General features: G+C 61.0%; 5 protein-coding genes across 8 annotated transcripts in view; 1 reads left to right on the forward strand and 4 right to left on the reverse strand.

The window, feature by feature from the left end:
- TMEM109 (transmembrane protein 109) overlaps nucleotides 1-6,664 on the reverse strand; it is a 9,012-nt gene extending 2,348 nt beyond the window's left edge. The window contains exons 1-2 of the mRNA XM_017728647.1: nucleotides 6,654-6,664; nucleotides 5,538-5,541 (exon numbers count right to left, since the gene is read on the reverse strand). The gene's annotated coding sequence lies outside the window, so the exon portion shown is untranslated. The remainder of the gene's footprint in view (nucleotides 1-5,537; nucleotides 5,542-6,653) is intronic.
- On the forward strand, nucleotides 36-3,793 carry PRPF19 (pre-mRNA processing factor 19; the record flags this gene model as incomplete). Its single annotated transcript, XM_008629418.2, has 15 exons — nucleotides 36-255; nucleotides 497-573; nucleotides 647-788; nucleotides 875-948; nucleotides 1,059-1,121; nucleotides 1,208-1,249; nucleotides 1,335-1,409; nucleotides 1,534-1,609; nucleotides 1,738-1,847; nucleotides 1,986-2,141; nucleotides 2,219-2,288; nucleotides 2,549-2,634; nucleotides 2,846-3,016; nucleotides 3,133-3,238; nucleotides 3,330-3,793. Coding segments are annotated over 15 exons (1,566 nt in total), but the record flags the coding sequence as incomplete, so codon positions are not given.
- On the reverse strand, nucleotides 3,927-9,242 carry ZP1 (zona pellucida glycoprotein 1). 2 transcript variants are annotated; one of them, XM_008629420.2, is made up of 12 exons: nucleotides 8,081-9,242; nucleotides 7,813-7,934; nucleotides 6,198-7,740; nucleotides 5,947-6,090; nucleotides 5,673-5,857; nucleotides 5,365-5,462; nucleotides 5,083-5,210; nucleotides 4,824-5,013; nucleotides 4,592-4,742; nucleotides 4,283-4,367; nucleotides 4,080-4,201; nucleotides 3,927-3,990 (listed from the first exon to the last, which is right to left on the reverse strand). In XM_008629420.2, exons 1-11 carry the CDS (start codon nucleotides 8,238-8,240, stop codon nucleotides 4,083-4,085), a joined length of 2,925 nt encoding a protein of 974 aa, XP_008627642.1. In that variant the 5' UTR covers nucleotides 8,241-9,242; the 3' UTR covers nucleotides 3,927-3,990; nucleotides 4,080-4,082. The 2 variants fall into 2 exon arrangements, with proteins under 2 accessions (XP_008627642.1, XP_017584133.1); XM_017728644.1 differs by lacking the exons at nucleotides 6,198-7,740; nucleotides 7,813-7,934.
- A 104-nt stretch (nucleotides 9,243-9,346) lies between these two features.
- On the reverse strand, nucleotides 9,347-12,751 carry LOC103611827 (acyl-coenzyme A amino acid N-acyltransferase 2). 3 transcript variants are annotated; one of them, XM_017728646.1, is made up of 4 exons: nucleotides 12,665-12,751; nucleotides 10,929-11,398; nucleotides 10,277-10,479; nucleotides 9,347-9,999 (listed from the first exon to the last, which is right to left on the reverse strand). In XM_017728646.1, the coding sequence occupies exons 1-4, from the start codon at nucleotides 12,670-12,672 to the stop codon at nucleotides 9,412-9,414; spliced, it is 1,269 nt and encodes a 422-aa protein (XP_017584135.1). In that variant the 5' UTR covers nucleotides 12,673-12,751; the 3' UTR covers nucleotides 9,347-9,411. The 3 variants fall into 3 exon arrangements, with proteins under 3 accessions (XP_017584135.1, XP_008627616.2, XP_017584134.1); XM_008629394.2 differs by lacking the exon at nucleotides 12,665-12,751 and adding an exon at nucleotides 12,007-12,563; XM_017728645.1 differs by lacking the exon at nucleotides 12,665-12,751 and adding an exon at nucleotides 11,719-12,099.
- CCDC86 (coiled-coil domain containing 86) lies at nucleotides 12,654-14,114 on the reverse strand (the record flags this gene model as incomplete). The annotated part of the gene is made up of 3 exons (XM_017728621.1): nucleotides 12,654-13,004; nucleotides 13,619-13,693; nucleotides 14,037-14,114. Coding segments are annotated over 3 exons (273 nt in total), but the record flags the coding sequence as incomplete, so codon positions are not given.
- Nucleotides 14,115-14,116: the final 2 nt, after the last annotated feature.

A 14,116-nucleotide genomic window follows, 5' to 3' on the forward strand; every position in this document is an offset into this window, starting at 1 on the left:
CCGGTCTGCGGGGCGGGGACAGCCGGGGTCACCGGGGGATCACCGGGCAGGGCGTTCCCGAAGCCCCGCTCCCGTCCCCTCCCATCCCTCCGTTTTACCCCGCAGTTTCCAACGAGGTCCCGGAGCACCCGTGCGTGTCGCCGGTGTCCAACCACGTGTACGAGCGGCGGCTGATCGAGAAGTACATCGCGGAGAACGGCACCGACCCCGTGAACAACCAGCCCCTGTCCGAGGAGCAGCTCATCGACATCAAAGGTGCCGGGGCCGGGATGGGAAAGGGGAACGGTGCTCCCGGGAACAGCGGCACTCCCGGAGGAAGCGGCTCCGGGGTCGGGAGTGGCGGCGCCCGAGGTGTTTTGGGGTTTGCTGAGGGTGGCCGTGAGATGCCGAACTCCGCTGTGGAGGTTGGGAAAGGGAGGGATAAAGGCAGGGGGTGGGAGCGCGGGGATCCAGAGGGATATGGAGGCCATGGATGATGTGCCCGCCCTTCTTCCAGTCGCGCACCCGATCCGCCCCAAACCCCCCTCGGCCACCAGCATCCCGGCCATCCTGAAAGCCCTGCAGGACGAGTGGGTGAGTGCCGGGGGGGCGTGGCGCGGGGCTGGGCTCCCGGCGTTCCCCGGCTGACTCCGGTGCTTCCCGGCAGGATGCCGTGATGCTGCACAGCTTCACGCTGCGGCAGCAGCTGCAGACCACGCGCCAGGAGCTGTCCCACGCCCTGTACCAGCACGATGCTGCCTGCAGGGTCATCGCCCGCCTCACCAAGGAGGTCACTGCCGCCAGAGAAGGTGACAGGGACGCGTGGCAGTCCCGGGAAGGGGCGCTGGGAAGTGCTTTATCCCGGTTTCCCCTTAAACTTGTTGTGTCCTTGCAGCTCTGGCCACGCTGAAGCCTCAGGCCGGGCTCATCGTGCCCCAGGCGGTGCCATCGGCGCAGCCCAACGTGGCCGTGAGTCCCTGCTCCCCATCCCGGCCCTTGGCCTGCTCCTTCCCAACCCTTTTCCCACTCGTTGCGCCCCAATTCCCTCTCCGCATTCCCTGTTTCTCCATACCTCACAGGGCGCTGGCGAGGCCATGGATCTGGGAGAGCTGGCGGGAATGACCCCGGAGATCATCCAGAAGGTAAGGGGGGATCTTCCATGTGTCCCTCTTGCCACCTTTCCTTGGCAGAATTCCCGGTCTGTGCCCACCCTCTGCTTGTTTTCCAGCTCCAAGACAAGGCGACGGTGCTGACCACGGAGCGTAAGAAGGTGAGTGCCCTTCTCCAAGGATTCCATGGGAGCTGGGATGTGCCATGCTCCAGCAAAGGCTGACATTTATCCCTGTTTTTTCCAGAGGGGCAAGACGGTCCCGGAGGAGCTGGTGAAGCCGGAGGAACTCAGCAAGTACCGGCAGGTGGCCTCGCACGTGGTGAGTGCCTGGATGGGGAAGGACTGGAAAACTTTTCCCATGGAGCTGGGAATCCCTTCTCGATTCCCTCTGGGAGCGTTTTCCAGCCGGTGGCGTTAACGTGGCGGGCTCCTCCCTCACACAGGGGCTGCACAGTGCCAGCATCCCGGGAATCCTTGCCTTGGATCTGTGTCCTTCCGACACCAACAAGATCCTCACTGGTAAGGGACCTTTCCTGGGGATTTCCCACCTGGGAGTGGGTGTCCTTCCCTTTGTTACCAGGAATTTGAAGGGGATTTGTGGGTTGGCCCCACACTCCCATCCCAGCGCTTCCCTCTCGGTTTTCCAGGTGGGGCCGACAAAAACGTCATCGTGTTCGACAAGAGCTCGGAGCAGATCCTGGCCACGCTCAAGGGCCACACCAAGAAGGTCACCAGCGTCGTCTTCCACCCATCCCAGGTGTGCCCGGCTCTTCCCTCACTTCCAAGATGCCTCAAATTTGGATATCGGCATCGTTCTTTGGTGGAATCTCCCATTGGGAGCTCTGGGAGAGCTGAATTCTTCCCGTGTGAACCTTCCCGTGTTGTCCTGCTGTAGGACTTGGTGTTCTCGGCTTCTCCCGACGCCACGATCCGGATCTGGTCCGTTCCCAACGCCTCCTGTGTCCAGGTGGTCCGTGCCCACGAGGGCTCCGTGACCGGGCTCAGCCTCCACGCCACGGGTGATTACCTGCTCAGCTCCTCGGATGACCAGGTGAATCCCTCCCCGTCCCACCGATCCCACCTCTGCTTCCCAGCCCTTCCATATCCAACACTCTTCCTCTCTCCCAGTACTGGGCTTTCTCGGATATCCAGACAGGCCGCGTCCTCACCAAGGTGACGGATGAGAGCTCTGGATGTGGTAAGGCCTGGAGTTGATTATCCCCATCCTGGGGATCCCTTGGCTCCTGGAGTTCATGGGAACTCCTTTTGGGGGGGGGGGGCTGGGGAGCCTTCCCAACCTTCCTGAGTCTTCCCAACCCTTCCAATCTCCCCAACTCTTCCAACCTCATCAACCCTCTTGAGCCTTCCCAGCCTTCCAAATCTCCCCCAGCCCTTTTGGAGGGTCTTCCCAGCCCTCCCAGTCTTCCCAAGCCTCTGAGTCTCCCGCTGTCTCCACAGCTCTCACCTGTGCCCAGTTCCACCCAGATGGGCTCATTTTTGGGACGGGAACAATGGATTCCCAAATCAAGATCTGGGATCTGAAGGTGAGGGCTAATGGGAATGTGCGGGAACAGGGGGTGGTTTGGGGATCAGTCCCAAGGAGCGGGACTTTGAGGAACATTTTTGGAAGTTTTCTCCAAAAATCCCAAGCTTCCAGCTCCAGAGCAGCCGCTGGTGGCACCGTGACCACACAGGTCAGTTGGGAACGATGGCGCATTCCAGTGCCGCAATTCCCTCTGACCACCTTATCCCCAGGAACGCACCAACGTGGCCAACTTCCCGGGACACTCGGGCCCCATCACCAGCATCGCCTTTTCCGAGAACGGATACTACCTGGCCACGGCAGCCGACGACTCCTCGGTCAAGCTCTGGGATTTGAGGAAGCTCAAGAACTTCAAGACGTTGCAGCTGGATAACAACTTCGAGGTGTGCGATGTCCCTTTTTCCCTCCCTGCACGGCCTCTCTGCTCCAGGGGTTGTGGCATCCCAAAAAAAGGCTGTTTGGAGCTTTCCCAACGCCTCGTTGTGCTTCCTCTCCGCAGGTGAAATCCCTGATTTTCGACCAGAGCGGGACCTACCTGGCGCTGGGCGGGACCGACGTCCAGATCTACATCTGCAAGCAGTGGACGGAGATCCTCCACTTCACAGGTGAGGGGTTGTGGGAATCATGGAAGTGGCCGGGGTGGGAATGGGACAAATCCACTCGGAATTGTGACTGTGGATTGTTTCCCGTCCCCAGAGCACAGCGGCCTGACCACGGGAGTGGCCTTTGGCCACCATGCCAAGTTCATCGCTTCCACAGGCATGGATCGGAGCCTCAAGTTCTACAGCCTGTAGCCCTGGAAGTGGGGCTGGCATTTTTTTGGGATTCGGGGTGGGAGGTGGGTGGGAATATCCGTGTGGGATTATCCAAGTGGGATTAAGCCCCTCTGTTGTAGCTGTTGGCACAGGGGAGGTCAGACATCGCCTTCCCCGTGGCTCCATGAGTTTATTGTTTAGTTTTTTTCCCCAATTCCGTGTGTTTTCTGCCTTTAGATTGTTTTGTGCTTGTAACTGGTTTGACAAAAAAACCCCAATCCCGGTGCTGGTGGAAGTTTGAGGCCAGGATGTGTGGAAGGAGGGAGGGAAGGGAGCACTGCGCAGGTTTTGTAAGCAGTTACTTAGTTTCAGTATGGAAATAAAGAATTATTCCCTGTCATCCCACCTGGAAGAGGCTCCTGTGAAGGGCTGGGGTGTAGCAGGGTGGGATTTGGGAGGCTGTGGCTGCTTCCAGTTGGGGAATGGGGATGAGGGACCCTTTTTCCCCCCTCCTAAGGACAAACCACCCTTAGAGCCGTGCTGTGCACTGGTTTATTTTTCCAGCTTTCCCAGAGATAGCGGCATCGGGGTAGAGGCAGGAGCTGTCAGGAAGAAGAGGAGGAGGAGATAACTTCAGGGGATGAAGGGGGTTTTGGGATGAAAGGGTTTTTAGGGAGCAGAAGGCACTGACCCCTCAGCCTCTCTGCTGAGTTCCCCCTCCCTTGGGAACGTTGGGAAAGATGACGCATCCCTGGGATGTGACTGTCCCCATGCCGTCACCTGTGCTCCTGTCCCCCAGAGACCTCCGTGCTCCTGTGGGGAGCAGCAGGTTGGCTTGGGAAGAGGGGGACATGCAGAGATCCCCCCCAAACCCCTGGAGGCTCCCAGACTCACGTGAGGGCACTCCCAGCTGGCAGGAGGGCCGGCAGGGCTCCGGCTGGGCCAGGTGGCACACGGAAGCGCTGCAGGAGATGTACACCTGGGAGCCACGGGAATGCCAGCGTCACCTGGGGATCCCCAAAAAGGGTCCCCACAAGCCTCAAGGGACCCCCACAAAGCGCCCCCAAACCTTGAGGTACTCCCAAAAGCAGCGTGAGCTTCTCAAAAGGGTGTCACCCTGGGAGCAGGGGTAGGTGTTGGGATGGGAGATTCCCAACACTGAGGGATTCCCAACAATGAGGGATTTAGGGGGATCCCCCTCACCTCCCCCTCCAGCACAGCCATGCCGGAGGTCTCCACGAAGGCAAAGGTGGAGATGACAAAGCGCTGGTAGTGGCTCGGGAAGGGCAGCTCCGGAGAGGCCGGACCCACTGGAATCAGCCGCGTCCTGTAGTTGTCCCCTTGGAAGGGACACCTGGGCAGGAAATGAGGACACTGTGTCAGCACAGTGATCTTCCCCCCCCCCAGTTCCATCTTCCCGTCCTTTTCCACTCACCCCTCCACCAGGATGGGCCACTGGGGCTGGGATGTGGCGTGGGAGCCGGGGGAGGCCCAGCAGTGGTGCAGCACCAGCACCAGATTGGGATCCGTCTTCTGGAGCAGCCGGACTTCCACGTAAATGGGGTCCCGGAGCACCCTCACCAGGGGGAAGTCGCCCACAGGGTGGTAGGAGCTGTAGGATTCATCTGCAGGAATGTTGGGAGGGGTTGAGCGGGATGGGGAGTGGGATGGGGAGTGGGGTAGGGAGCACTGACCGGTGGCGATCCGCAGCTGGAGCCCCAGCGGGCCTGGCATGGCCAGGGGGGCGGCCGTGGGGGGCACGGCCACCTCCACTCCCAAGGGAAGGAGGTCACTGGCGTTGTAGATGCACCGAGCTCGGAGACTGGGGAAAAGAGGGAGAGAAAAGTGGGAGGCTCCCAAATCCTCCATCAGCCCCCTCAGCCCGAATTGTGGGGACACCACCAAGGACGTGGCAGGAGCGAGGAGTGGGTGAATCCAAGGGGGACTCCGGGCTCTCTGCCTGGATTTTCACTTACATGTAGACGCTGTCCCGGGTGATGGAGCCGCGGGGGGATCCCTGGATGTCGATGGTGGAGATCAGCTGGTTCTCATAGATCAGCCTGTCCTCGATCACCTGTGCGGGGAACACGGGAACGGGAAAGGGAAACATCCTGAGAGATACATGGATCAGGATCTGAGGCAGGAGGCAGCTTGTGGGTGAGCTCTTTATCCTGAAGTTTTGGAGGGGGAAATGTGGGACTGGGAGCATCCTGGAGGCCACTTCTATCCTGAAGGGACCCCACCATTCCCACCTTGGGCTGTGCCTGGGGTTTTCCCACCCTACCTGGACGGTGGTGCCGCAGTGGGTGACCGGGAAGCGGAACATGACGAAGGCCTCGGACATGTGGAGGGGCTCACACCCCGCCTGGCTGCTGGCCAGCCGCACGCTGTCCAGGTTGTATGGCGGGGCCACCATTCCCCGCGGGACCACCAGGACGAAGTGTCCCTCCAGCAGGCACTGCACAGTGGCTGCGACACCACGGAGAGGCTCCGTCACCCCCGAGCACCCTCTCCCGGCACCGGGGAGAGATTTTGGGATGTGCCTCCGGGTGTCCTACCGGTATTCCCGTAATAGCAGGGGGTGGCACGGTCCATGTCGTCATAGCAGCATCCGGCCTGCAGGCATCCATCCCGTCCCTGTGGAGCCACACACGCCATCCGGCCCACCGGCACCTGGCACTGCTCCCGTGTCAGCTGCATGCCTGCAGGGAAGCAGAGAGGGGGCACAGCATGGAATCTAGGTTGGAAAAGCACCTTGAGGCCATTTCCCATTGTCCCGGTATCCCTCCATTCCATCTCCCCACCTTACCTGCCCCGGCTGAGGGGTAGAAGAGCACAGTGGACTGCAACAGGGTGGGCTGGGAGTGAATCCCAGGATGCAGCAATCCAGGCTGTGGCTGCAGCCCTGGGCGTCCCAGGCCCAGCTGGGGCTGAGCCTGGAGTCCAGGGCTGAACAAACCCGGCCAGGACGGCAGTCCTGGGCGCACAAAAGCCGGGCTGGGATGGCCGGGATGGAGCAGCCCGGCATGGCCTTGGAGCCCGGTTTGGGAGTTGGAGTGATGACTGGGACGAGAAATTCCCGGCTGGTTTGGGGGCTGAGCTCCCGGGCGCAGGAATCCTGCTGGAGTCTGGGCACCAGTGGGGATCAAGCCAGGCTGGCTGTGGGATACAAGCCCGGGGCGAAGCCCTGGTTGGTTTTGGCCCCTGGGAGGGTTTTGGGATACGAACCCTGGACGAAGTTGCCCTGGTTGGTTTTGACCCCCAGGCTGGTTTTGGGATCCAAACCCTGGACGAATCCCTGGTTGGTTCTGACCCCCAGGATGCACCATGCCAGGCTGGTTATGGGATACTGACCCCGGGCGAATCCCTGGTTGGTTCTGACCTGCAGGATGCACCATCCCAGGCTGGTTATGGGATACTGACCCCGGGCGAATCCCTGGTTGGTTCTGACCTGCAGGATGCACCATCCCAGGCTGGTTATGGGATACTGACCCCGGGCGAATCCCTGGTTGGTTCTGACCTGCAGGATGCACCATCCCAGGCTGGTTATGGGATACTGACCCCGGGCGAATCCCTGGCTGGTTCTGACCCCCAGGATGCACCATCCCAGGCTGGTTATGGGATACTGACCCCGGGCGAATCCCTGGTTGGTTCTGACCCCCAGGATGCACCATGCCAGGCTGGTTATGGGATACTGACCCCGGGCGAATCCCTGGCTGGTTCTGACCCCCAGGATGCACCATGCCAGGCTGGTTATGGGATACTGACCCCAGGCGAATCCCTGGTTGGTTTTGACCCCCAGGATGCAGCATCCCAGGCTGGTTATGGGATACAAAGCCTGGACGCAGGTGTCCCGGCTGGGTCTGACCCCCAGGATGCACCAAACTGGGATGGTTTTGGGATACAAGCACTGGGCGAAGGATCCCTGGCTGGCTCTGCCCCCCGGGCTGTGGGGGCTGCACTCCCGGGTGGATGAAGCTTCCCTGGATTTGGGTGATGGGACGAACCCCACTAGGCTGGGACAGAAACCCCGAGTGAGCCGGACTGGAATGGTGCCAGATCCCGGGAAGCTCTGGATTGGTCTGGTGCTGTCCCACAGTGTGAACCTGCTCCAAGTGATCTCGGGATGAGAGCTGGGATTCCGCGCGGGTGAGGGAGGACTCGGAAATGCGGTGCAGGAGGCCAGTGTGGGAGATCAGGACTCCGTTGTCCCGGCCCCGCTCCCGGTTTCCATTTGGGATCATCTCAGAGCCACCTGGCTTGGGGCAGGTCATGTTGACCTCGTAGGAGGTGACTGGGATCCCGCTGGACAGCAGCTCCTCCAGCTGCACCCGCAGGATGTAGCGGTTCTCCTGTGGGGGGGACACGAGGGACAGTCACCCCCATCCCGCTGGAGGGGACCGCAGACGGGACAGCAGCGTCACCTTGAACAGCACGTGGCAGCCCTTGTAGCCGGAGGAGAAGATGACGGAGCCGTCCTCCCTGGAATTCAGCCAGTGGAGGCAGATGGAGCAGTTGGCCACATCAAAGCGGGAGCCAAACTCGTCTGGGGGGACACCGTGGACACAGGGAAGTGACACATCCAGGTTGGGCTCATCCCATTGGGATCCCACCACCATGGAACACTCTGGTTTTAGGGGAATCCCAGGGAATCCAGCACCCCAAGGGGACCCAGGGAGTCCCCCCACTCACCCAGGACCGTGAAGCGGACGGTGCGGCCGTGGGACGGGAAGACCAGGAGCTGCATTCCCAACTCTCCGCAGTCGTAGCGGTACTGAAGGAGTGCCACGGTGGCTCTGGGCCACGGGGACAGAAGGAAGAGGAGCAGGAGGAAGGAGTAGCTCTGTCCCATGGTGGTGGCACAGCCAAAGCACGGGGCTCTGCAGTGTGGATTTATATCCGGATGGCTGGGATGCGGGGGGGGATCAGGATCAGCTGATCCCGTGGGATGAGCTCTGCCCAGGGCTCCTCGCTCCCGTGCCGCTGGTGACCTTGGTGCCCCGGCCCTGTGGTTACCTCCCGTGGCTGTGTCACGGTGACCAGGGACAAACCAAGCTTATCCCACACTTGGAGACTCTGTCCCGGTGAACAGGGAACGGAGCTGGTGCCGGGCGGGATGCCCAGCTGGATCAAGTTATCCAGGGGCAAAGGAGAAGGCTGGTGTGTGCCCACACCCCAGAACCGGTAGGGACAGCGGTGACATCTGGACACACCACTCCTGGGACAGCCATGGGACTTGGGGACACAGTGGCATGGCTCCAGTGATGTCTGAGGGAATCAGTCAGTCATCCCAAATCCCTGCTGCACCCTGGCTGTGCCCTGCTGGCAGTGCCACAGGGAATCCAAAGTCCTCCGTGGGCATTCCCTCCGCCTCCCTTTCCCCAAGTTTCCCTCCTGGGATTTATCTTTACTGTGGGTTAAACCCCTCCCCACCCTTCCTGGAGTGCTGGTCACAGCCACTCCCTGTCCCATGCCCTGGGTGGGGGAATGGGGTAACACCAGCTCCCAGGGGCACAGGGATCCCGGTGGGAAGGCGTGAGGAGCCGGGGGCTGGATGTGATTCCCTCAAACCTCCTCGGGAAGCAGGGGCAGCTGCAGAGAGAATGGTACGTCCCCAGAGACACAGCTGGGCCAATACATGGCCACCAGATGTTCTATATGCGCCCCATATATGTCCAATATGTGTCTCAGCTGTATCCTATATATGTTCCACAGGTATCCAATATATATATCCTATACATACATGTCCAATATATATCTGATACATATCCAACACATATCCCATGTGTCCAATATATATCCTGTATGTATCCAACGCATATGTATATGTGTCCAGATAATGTATCTCCCAAGCACCTCCAGTGTATCTCCCAAGCACCTCCCAAGTATCTCCAGTGAATCTCCCAAACACCTCCCAGATCTGTGCAGCCTTTGTCCCCCAGGAGCACAGGCAGCAGCCTCCAGTGACACTTTATTCCCCACAGTGACAATCCCGGTGACACCGACCCCCTTTTCCTCACCCCTCACAACTTCATGGCAGCAACCGATCCCAGCTGGAGCTCCAAGAACTGCAGGATCTCCTGCCAGGAATCCTCCTGGGCCCGGGCATGGGGCTGGGGCTCTCCCCCCCACGCCACCGGCCTCGGGGTGCCCCGGATGCTGGAGTTGCTGCACAGGGGGGATCCGGGGGGCTCAATCAGGTGCCCGGCGCCGGGATAGGACAGGATCCGGCCGCTCTCCGGTGGCATCCGCGCCAGGGCCAGCTCGGCGAAGAGCTTGCTGTTGAAGCTGCGGTCGGCCTCTCCCACCACAAAGAGGACCTTTCCCCGGATCTTCTCCACCGGGATGGCCGAGGCACAGTAGGCGGGATCGCGGGGGTCGGCGAAGATGGCCGAGTTGTCCATGGCTCCCAGCTCGGTGAACAGGACGCGCTCGGTGTAGTAGGGGATGGGAGGGATGCGGAGCTCCTTGTAGACCAGCGGGTTTCCGTGCAGGAAGGCCGTGCCGTTGATCCACACCGTGGCCGCCACCTGCGGCAGGAAGGCAGCCATGGCCAAGGCCACCTCTGCGCCTTTGGAGACGCCCACCACGCCCAGGCCAGGTCCTCGGACCTGAAGCGAGAGGAAACGGAGGCAGCTGGGATAACACACAGGGATAATAAATTTACTGGGACATCCCTGGTGCCAGGAAAAGGATGGCCTCATGGGATAGCTCCAGTCACCAGGACATCCCATTCACTGGGATATCCCCAGTCCCTGTGACGTTCCTGGTGCTTGGGACAACCCCAGGACACAACCCTGGTCACCTGGACATCCCACTCACCAAGTTGCCCCCAGTCCCCAGCACATCCTGGCTCACAGGTGCCCTTCTCCACGCTCCAGGACTCACCTTGGGATGCTGGAGGAGCAGCTCCACTGCTTCCTCAAAGTATTCCAAGTCCAGCTGGGCCAGGACCCGGGGCAGGTCATCGTAGGCGAAGAAGGCGAGGGCCAGCACGGCAAAGCCCCGGCTGGCCAAGAGCCCCGCCCGGAACTCGATCAGCCCCCCTGCGCCCCCAAACAGGTCGATGACCCCTGGGAAGGGGCCTGGACCTGTGGGAAGACAGGGAGAATGTCAGAGATGGGGAGCCACCGGCGCTGTCCTGCATCCCAGAGATTCCATGGTTGGGCATCCCAGGGCCCACAAGGTTCAGTATCTTGGGGGTGCAAGGTTGGGTATTGCAGGGGTCCTGAGGATGGGCATCCTGGGGATCCCAAGGTTCAGTATCCTGGGGGTCCCAAGGTTGGGCATCCCAAGACCCTGAGATCTGGGATCCCAAGGATCGGCACCCAGGGGTCCTGATGTCCATTATCCCAGGGGTCCCACTGTCAGACAACCCAGGAATCCTAAGGTTTAGCATCCCAGGAGTCCCAAGGTTGTTCCCCAGGGGTCCCGATGCTTGGCATCCCCGGGATCCCAAGCCTCAGTATCCCAAGGGAATAGTGGCTGGGTATCCCAGGGCTCCCAAGGCTTTGACATCCCGGAATTCCCCGATGCTCACCAGGAGGCAGGAATAGGGCGCCGCGGACCCTTCCCTCGCGGATGGGCACCCGCTGCACTCCGGGGCCCACGTACCAGCGCTCGGCCTCGCAGGATGCCAGCGGCTGCTCCTTGGGATCCGGGGCCAGGGAGAGCCCATCAAACACCTCCAGCCGGACGCGGAAGGGGCTGCCGGCCACATCCCGCTTGACCAGCCGTCGGAAAAGGGTGTCGGGCTGCAGGAACCACAAGAGCCCCATGGGCCAGACCCCGGAGTAGCTGCCCCCCAGGGCGGCATGGAGCCCGGGATCCACCTCTCCCGCTCCGTCGGCACGGAAAAAGGCGCGGGATTGGAAGCACTCGCCCTGCTCGTCCTTCAGCCATGCCCGGAGGGTGACAAGCTGGGATGGGGACAGTCCCCGCACCCGGATCTGCACCGGCCGGTCGGCCAGCGAGGACTGCGGTGTCACTGTCACCTCCACCATGGTGCACCTGGGAACGGGAATCACGCCGAGTGTCCCACAGGGATTGCCACGCCCAGGAGGGGGCTGGCGGCAGGGGACTGTCCCCAGGGATCCTCACGGGGGACCCCTAGGATGGGCTTTGTGGTCCAGGTAGTCCTGCTGGCATCCCTCCTTCCCTGTCCCTATCCTTCCCTCCCGTGTCCCCACCCCGTCGTGGTCGCTGCCCCTTCTTTCCTGGTCCTTGTCCCCTCCTTCCGGGATCCCCGTCCCTCCTTCCCTTTTCCCTATATCCCCTCCTTCCCTACCACCTCGCACCCTCTGACCCCAAACCCCCGCTCCAAAGCTCACCCGGCAGCCGGGACCCCCCTTTTCCATGTGTTTCCCAGCCCCCGCATTCCCAGCACCCACCATCCCCGCCCCGTCTCCCAATATCCTCCTCCCCGGGGCCGGAGCGGGGGTGTGGATCCAAGCCCCAAAATCCCAAGTGCACCCCGCTCCCTCCTCTCCGTGCAGGCACGGCAGGCTGGGAACGGGAATGTTGGCCCCAATCCCGCCCTGGGAGGAGACACACGGTTCTCCCACATCCATCCCACCAGGAAATCGGCCCCCGAAACCCTGAGCTTCCCCTGCTTTTACCCTGCTGGGAACAGCTTGGGCCGTGGGCTCTGCACAGGGAGAGGCTCAAGGATTCCTTGGAAATCATTAACCTGGGAATGGCGAGGGCAGAGCCCTCCTCCTGCCTCATGACCCCGTGCCCAGCCGGCATCGGCCGCACCCCGAAATTCCTGCCTGTCCCCGCCTTCCCTGCGGCACCCCCTGAACCCGGACATGGGTGGGCCAACCCCCCCACAAATTGTCACCCCAGGATGAAGCTCCAGGGCATTCCCATTCCAAAGCTTCCCACTGCTTCCTGAAGCCCCATTTCCCACCCGGTGCCCCCCTTTGTCGCCCCATCCCAGCTCCCAGCCATGTCCCTCCCCAGGAATGCAGAGAGGGGTGTTCACGGGCCAAGAAAAATCAGGAATGTGAAGAAATCCATGTGGATTTCCCACTTCCAGCCCCATTGGGCTGGAATTCCCAGTGTTTCCTCTCACAGGAGGGTGTGTGACACCCTGTCCCCTTCCTTGGTGACAGGCTCCAGGGCTCATTCCCAACGGGAATTCCCTCTTTGGAGAAGGGAGAATTGCAGGGAATGAGGAGCCATGGCACACTCCGATCCTAGGAATGCCTTAGGGAAGGCCCCAGCTGGAGCCACCGGTCCCCGGAGTCGCTAGAGGCGAATCTGTCGCAGTACCTATTCATTTTTATGAGGAAAAGGCAAATTTGGGAAAGCAAAGTTCTGTTTCAGCCTCCGGCACTGGCCACATCCTGATCCCACAGGGACTGGGGGATCCAGCAGCTGGTTCCTGGGGAATAACAACCCCCCAGCTCTGCCCTGTTGTTTGTCTGACATTGAAGGTCCTGGCAGAGCCGAGGAAAAGTCCCTGGAAAGGAGCAGGATCCCGATTCCCGCCTCATTCCGTGGCCTTGCTTCGCCTCACAGGCGTCTTCTGGAGCAGGGCCAGCGTATCCCGCTTTTCCACCCGCCTCAGCTGCTTCTTCTTGGCCCGCTTGAGCTTCAGGGGGTTCCGGATCTGGGAAATGGGAAAAGGGGGGGGATTTCATGAAATCATGGGATCCTGGAGTGGTTTGGCTTGGAAGGGACCTTAAGGATGATCCAGTTCCAGCCCCCGGCCACGGGCAGGGGATACCTTCCGCTAGTGCAGGTTGCTCCAAGCCCCGTGCTGGAGCATTTCCGGGGATGGAGCAGAGTGCTGGGAATGAGGCAGGATGGGCATGGATAGCTCCCAGCTTCCCACCACCAAGGATCCAGGACATAGGAGCAGATTCATCCCAAAACTAACCCCATCCTCACCCACACATGAGGCTTTCAGAACACCCACCCCGAGCTCCCAGGTCTCTTCCCGATGGAAAAGCCATGATTCTCCCACAGAGATCCCCACCAGCGCCACGTTTTCCTTGCTCTGCCACCCCGTTATCCCTCAGTTCTGGTGTTCCCAAGCATGGGAGAACACAGGGAACACTCTCCCAGCGTGCCCAGCTTTGCCGGGAATCTCCCAGTCCTCCCAGTATCCTCCAAAGACGGAGACAGGGAGAGGAACTGGAGCACATGAGAGGCTGATCCATGTGGGGGCTGGAGGTTGTGGGGTGTTCCCAGTGCTGTTCCCAGCCGGGAGAAGGGACTCACCACTTGGACAATCTCGGCTTTCCGCTCGTTTTCCAGGCGCCGCTTCAGGTTTTCCTCCCGCCGCCGCTTCTTTTCCTGTGGGAGCAGCACCAAAACATTCCCTACAGATCCCTCCCTCCGGGATTAAACTCCAGCCAGCACCGACCCCCGCTCCAGTGCCCACCCAAGCGTGAAATCTGTCATTCCAGCAGCTTTTCCACGCTGGGTGAGGCTGGAACTGACCCAGGGAGTTTATTCCGAGTCAGTGACTTGGAGCATGTGACCATCACTGGCTGGATTTGGCACCAGAACAGGGAATTCTCCATCCCAGCTGCCTTTTCCCTGGGCTCTGCCACAGCTCCGACGGCCGGGATGAGGGTAGAGACATGGGATTGTTCTTGGGAAAGGCGGGAATTCTCCAGCTCCCGAGCCGCGTTACCTCCTTCTCCCTCTGCTTCGCCTCCTCCAGCTGCCGTGCCAGATCCCGGACCAGCTTCCTCTCCTGCCTCTCCTTCCTTT

This window comes from Corvus brachyrhynchos, unplaced genomic scaffold (assembly GCF_000691975.1).
Source record: "Corvus brachyrhynchos isolate BGI_N302 unplaced genomic scaffold, ASM69197v1 scaffold1103, whole genome shotgun sequence".
Classification (NCBI taxonomy): Eukaryota; Metazoa; Chordata; class Aves; order Passeriformes; family Corvidae; genus Corvus; species Corvus brachyrhynchos.

Excerpts from the sequence above, each read along its gene's own strand:
- LOC103611827 (XM_008629394.2), bottom strand. The coding sequence starts at position 12,518 with ATGAGCCCTGGAGCCTGTCACCAAGGAAGGGGACAGGGTGTCACACAC. Across the intron at positions 11,399-12,006 it reads CCCAAGCTGTTCCCAGCAGG|GTGCACCATGGTGGAGGTGA; the intron begins GTAAAAGCAGGG and ends TCCCGTTCCCAG. Across the intron at positions 10,000-10,276 it reads TGCTCCTCCAGCATCCCAAG|GTCCGAGGACCTGGCCTGGG; the intron begins GTGAGTCCTGGA and ends CTCTCGCTTCAG.
- ZP1 (XM_008629420.2), bottom strand. The coding sequence starts at position 8,240 with ATGGGACAGAGCTACTCCTTCCTCCTGCTCCTCTTCCTTCTGTCCCCG. Across the intron at positions 5,463-5,672 it reads ACTGCGGCACCACCGTCCAG|GTGATCGAGGACAGGCTGAT; the intron begins GTAGGGTGGGAA and ends TTCCCCGCACAG. Across the intron at positions 5,211-5,364 it reads ACCCGGGACAGCGTCTACAT|TCTCCGAGCTCGGTGCATCT; the intron begins GTAAGTGAAAAT and ends TCTTTTCCCCAG.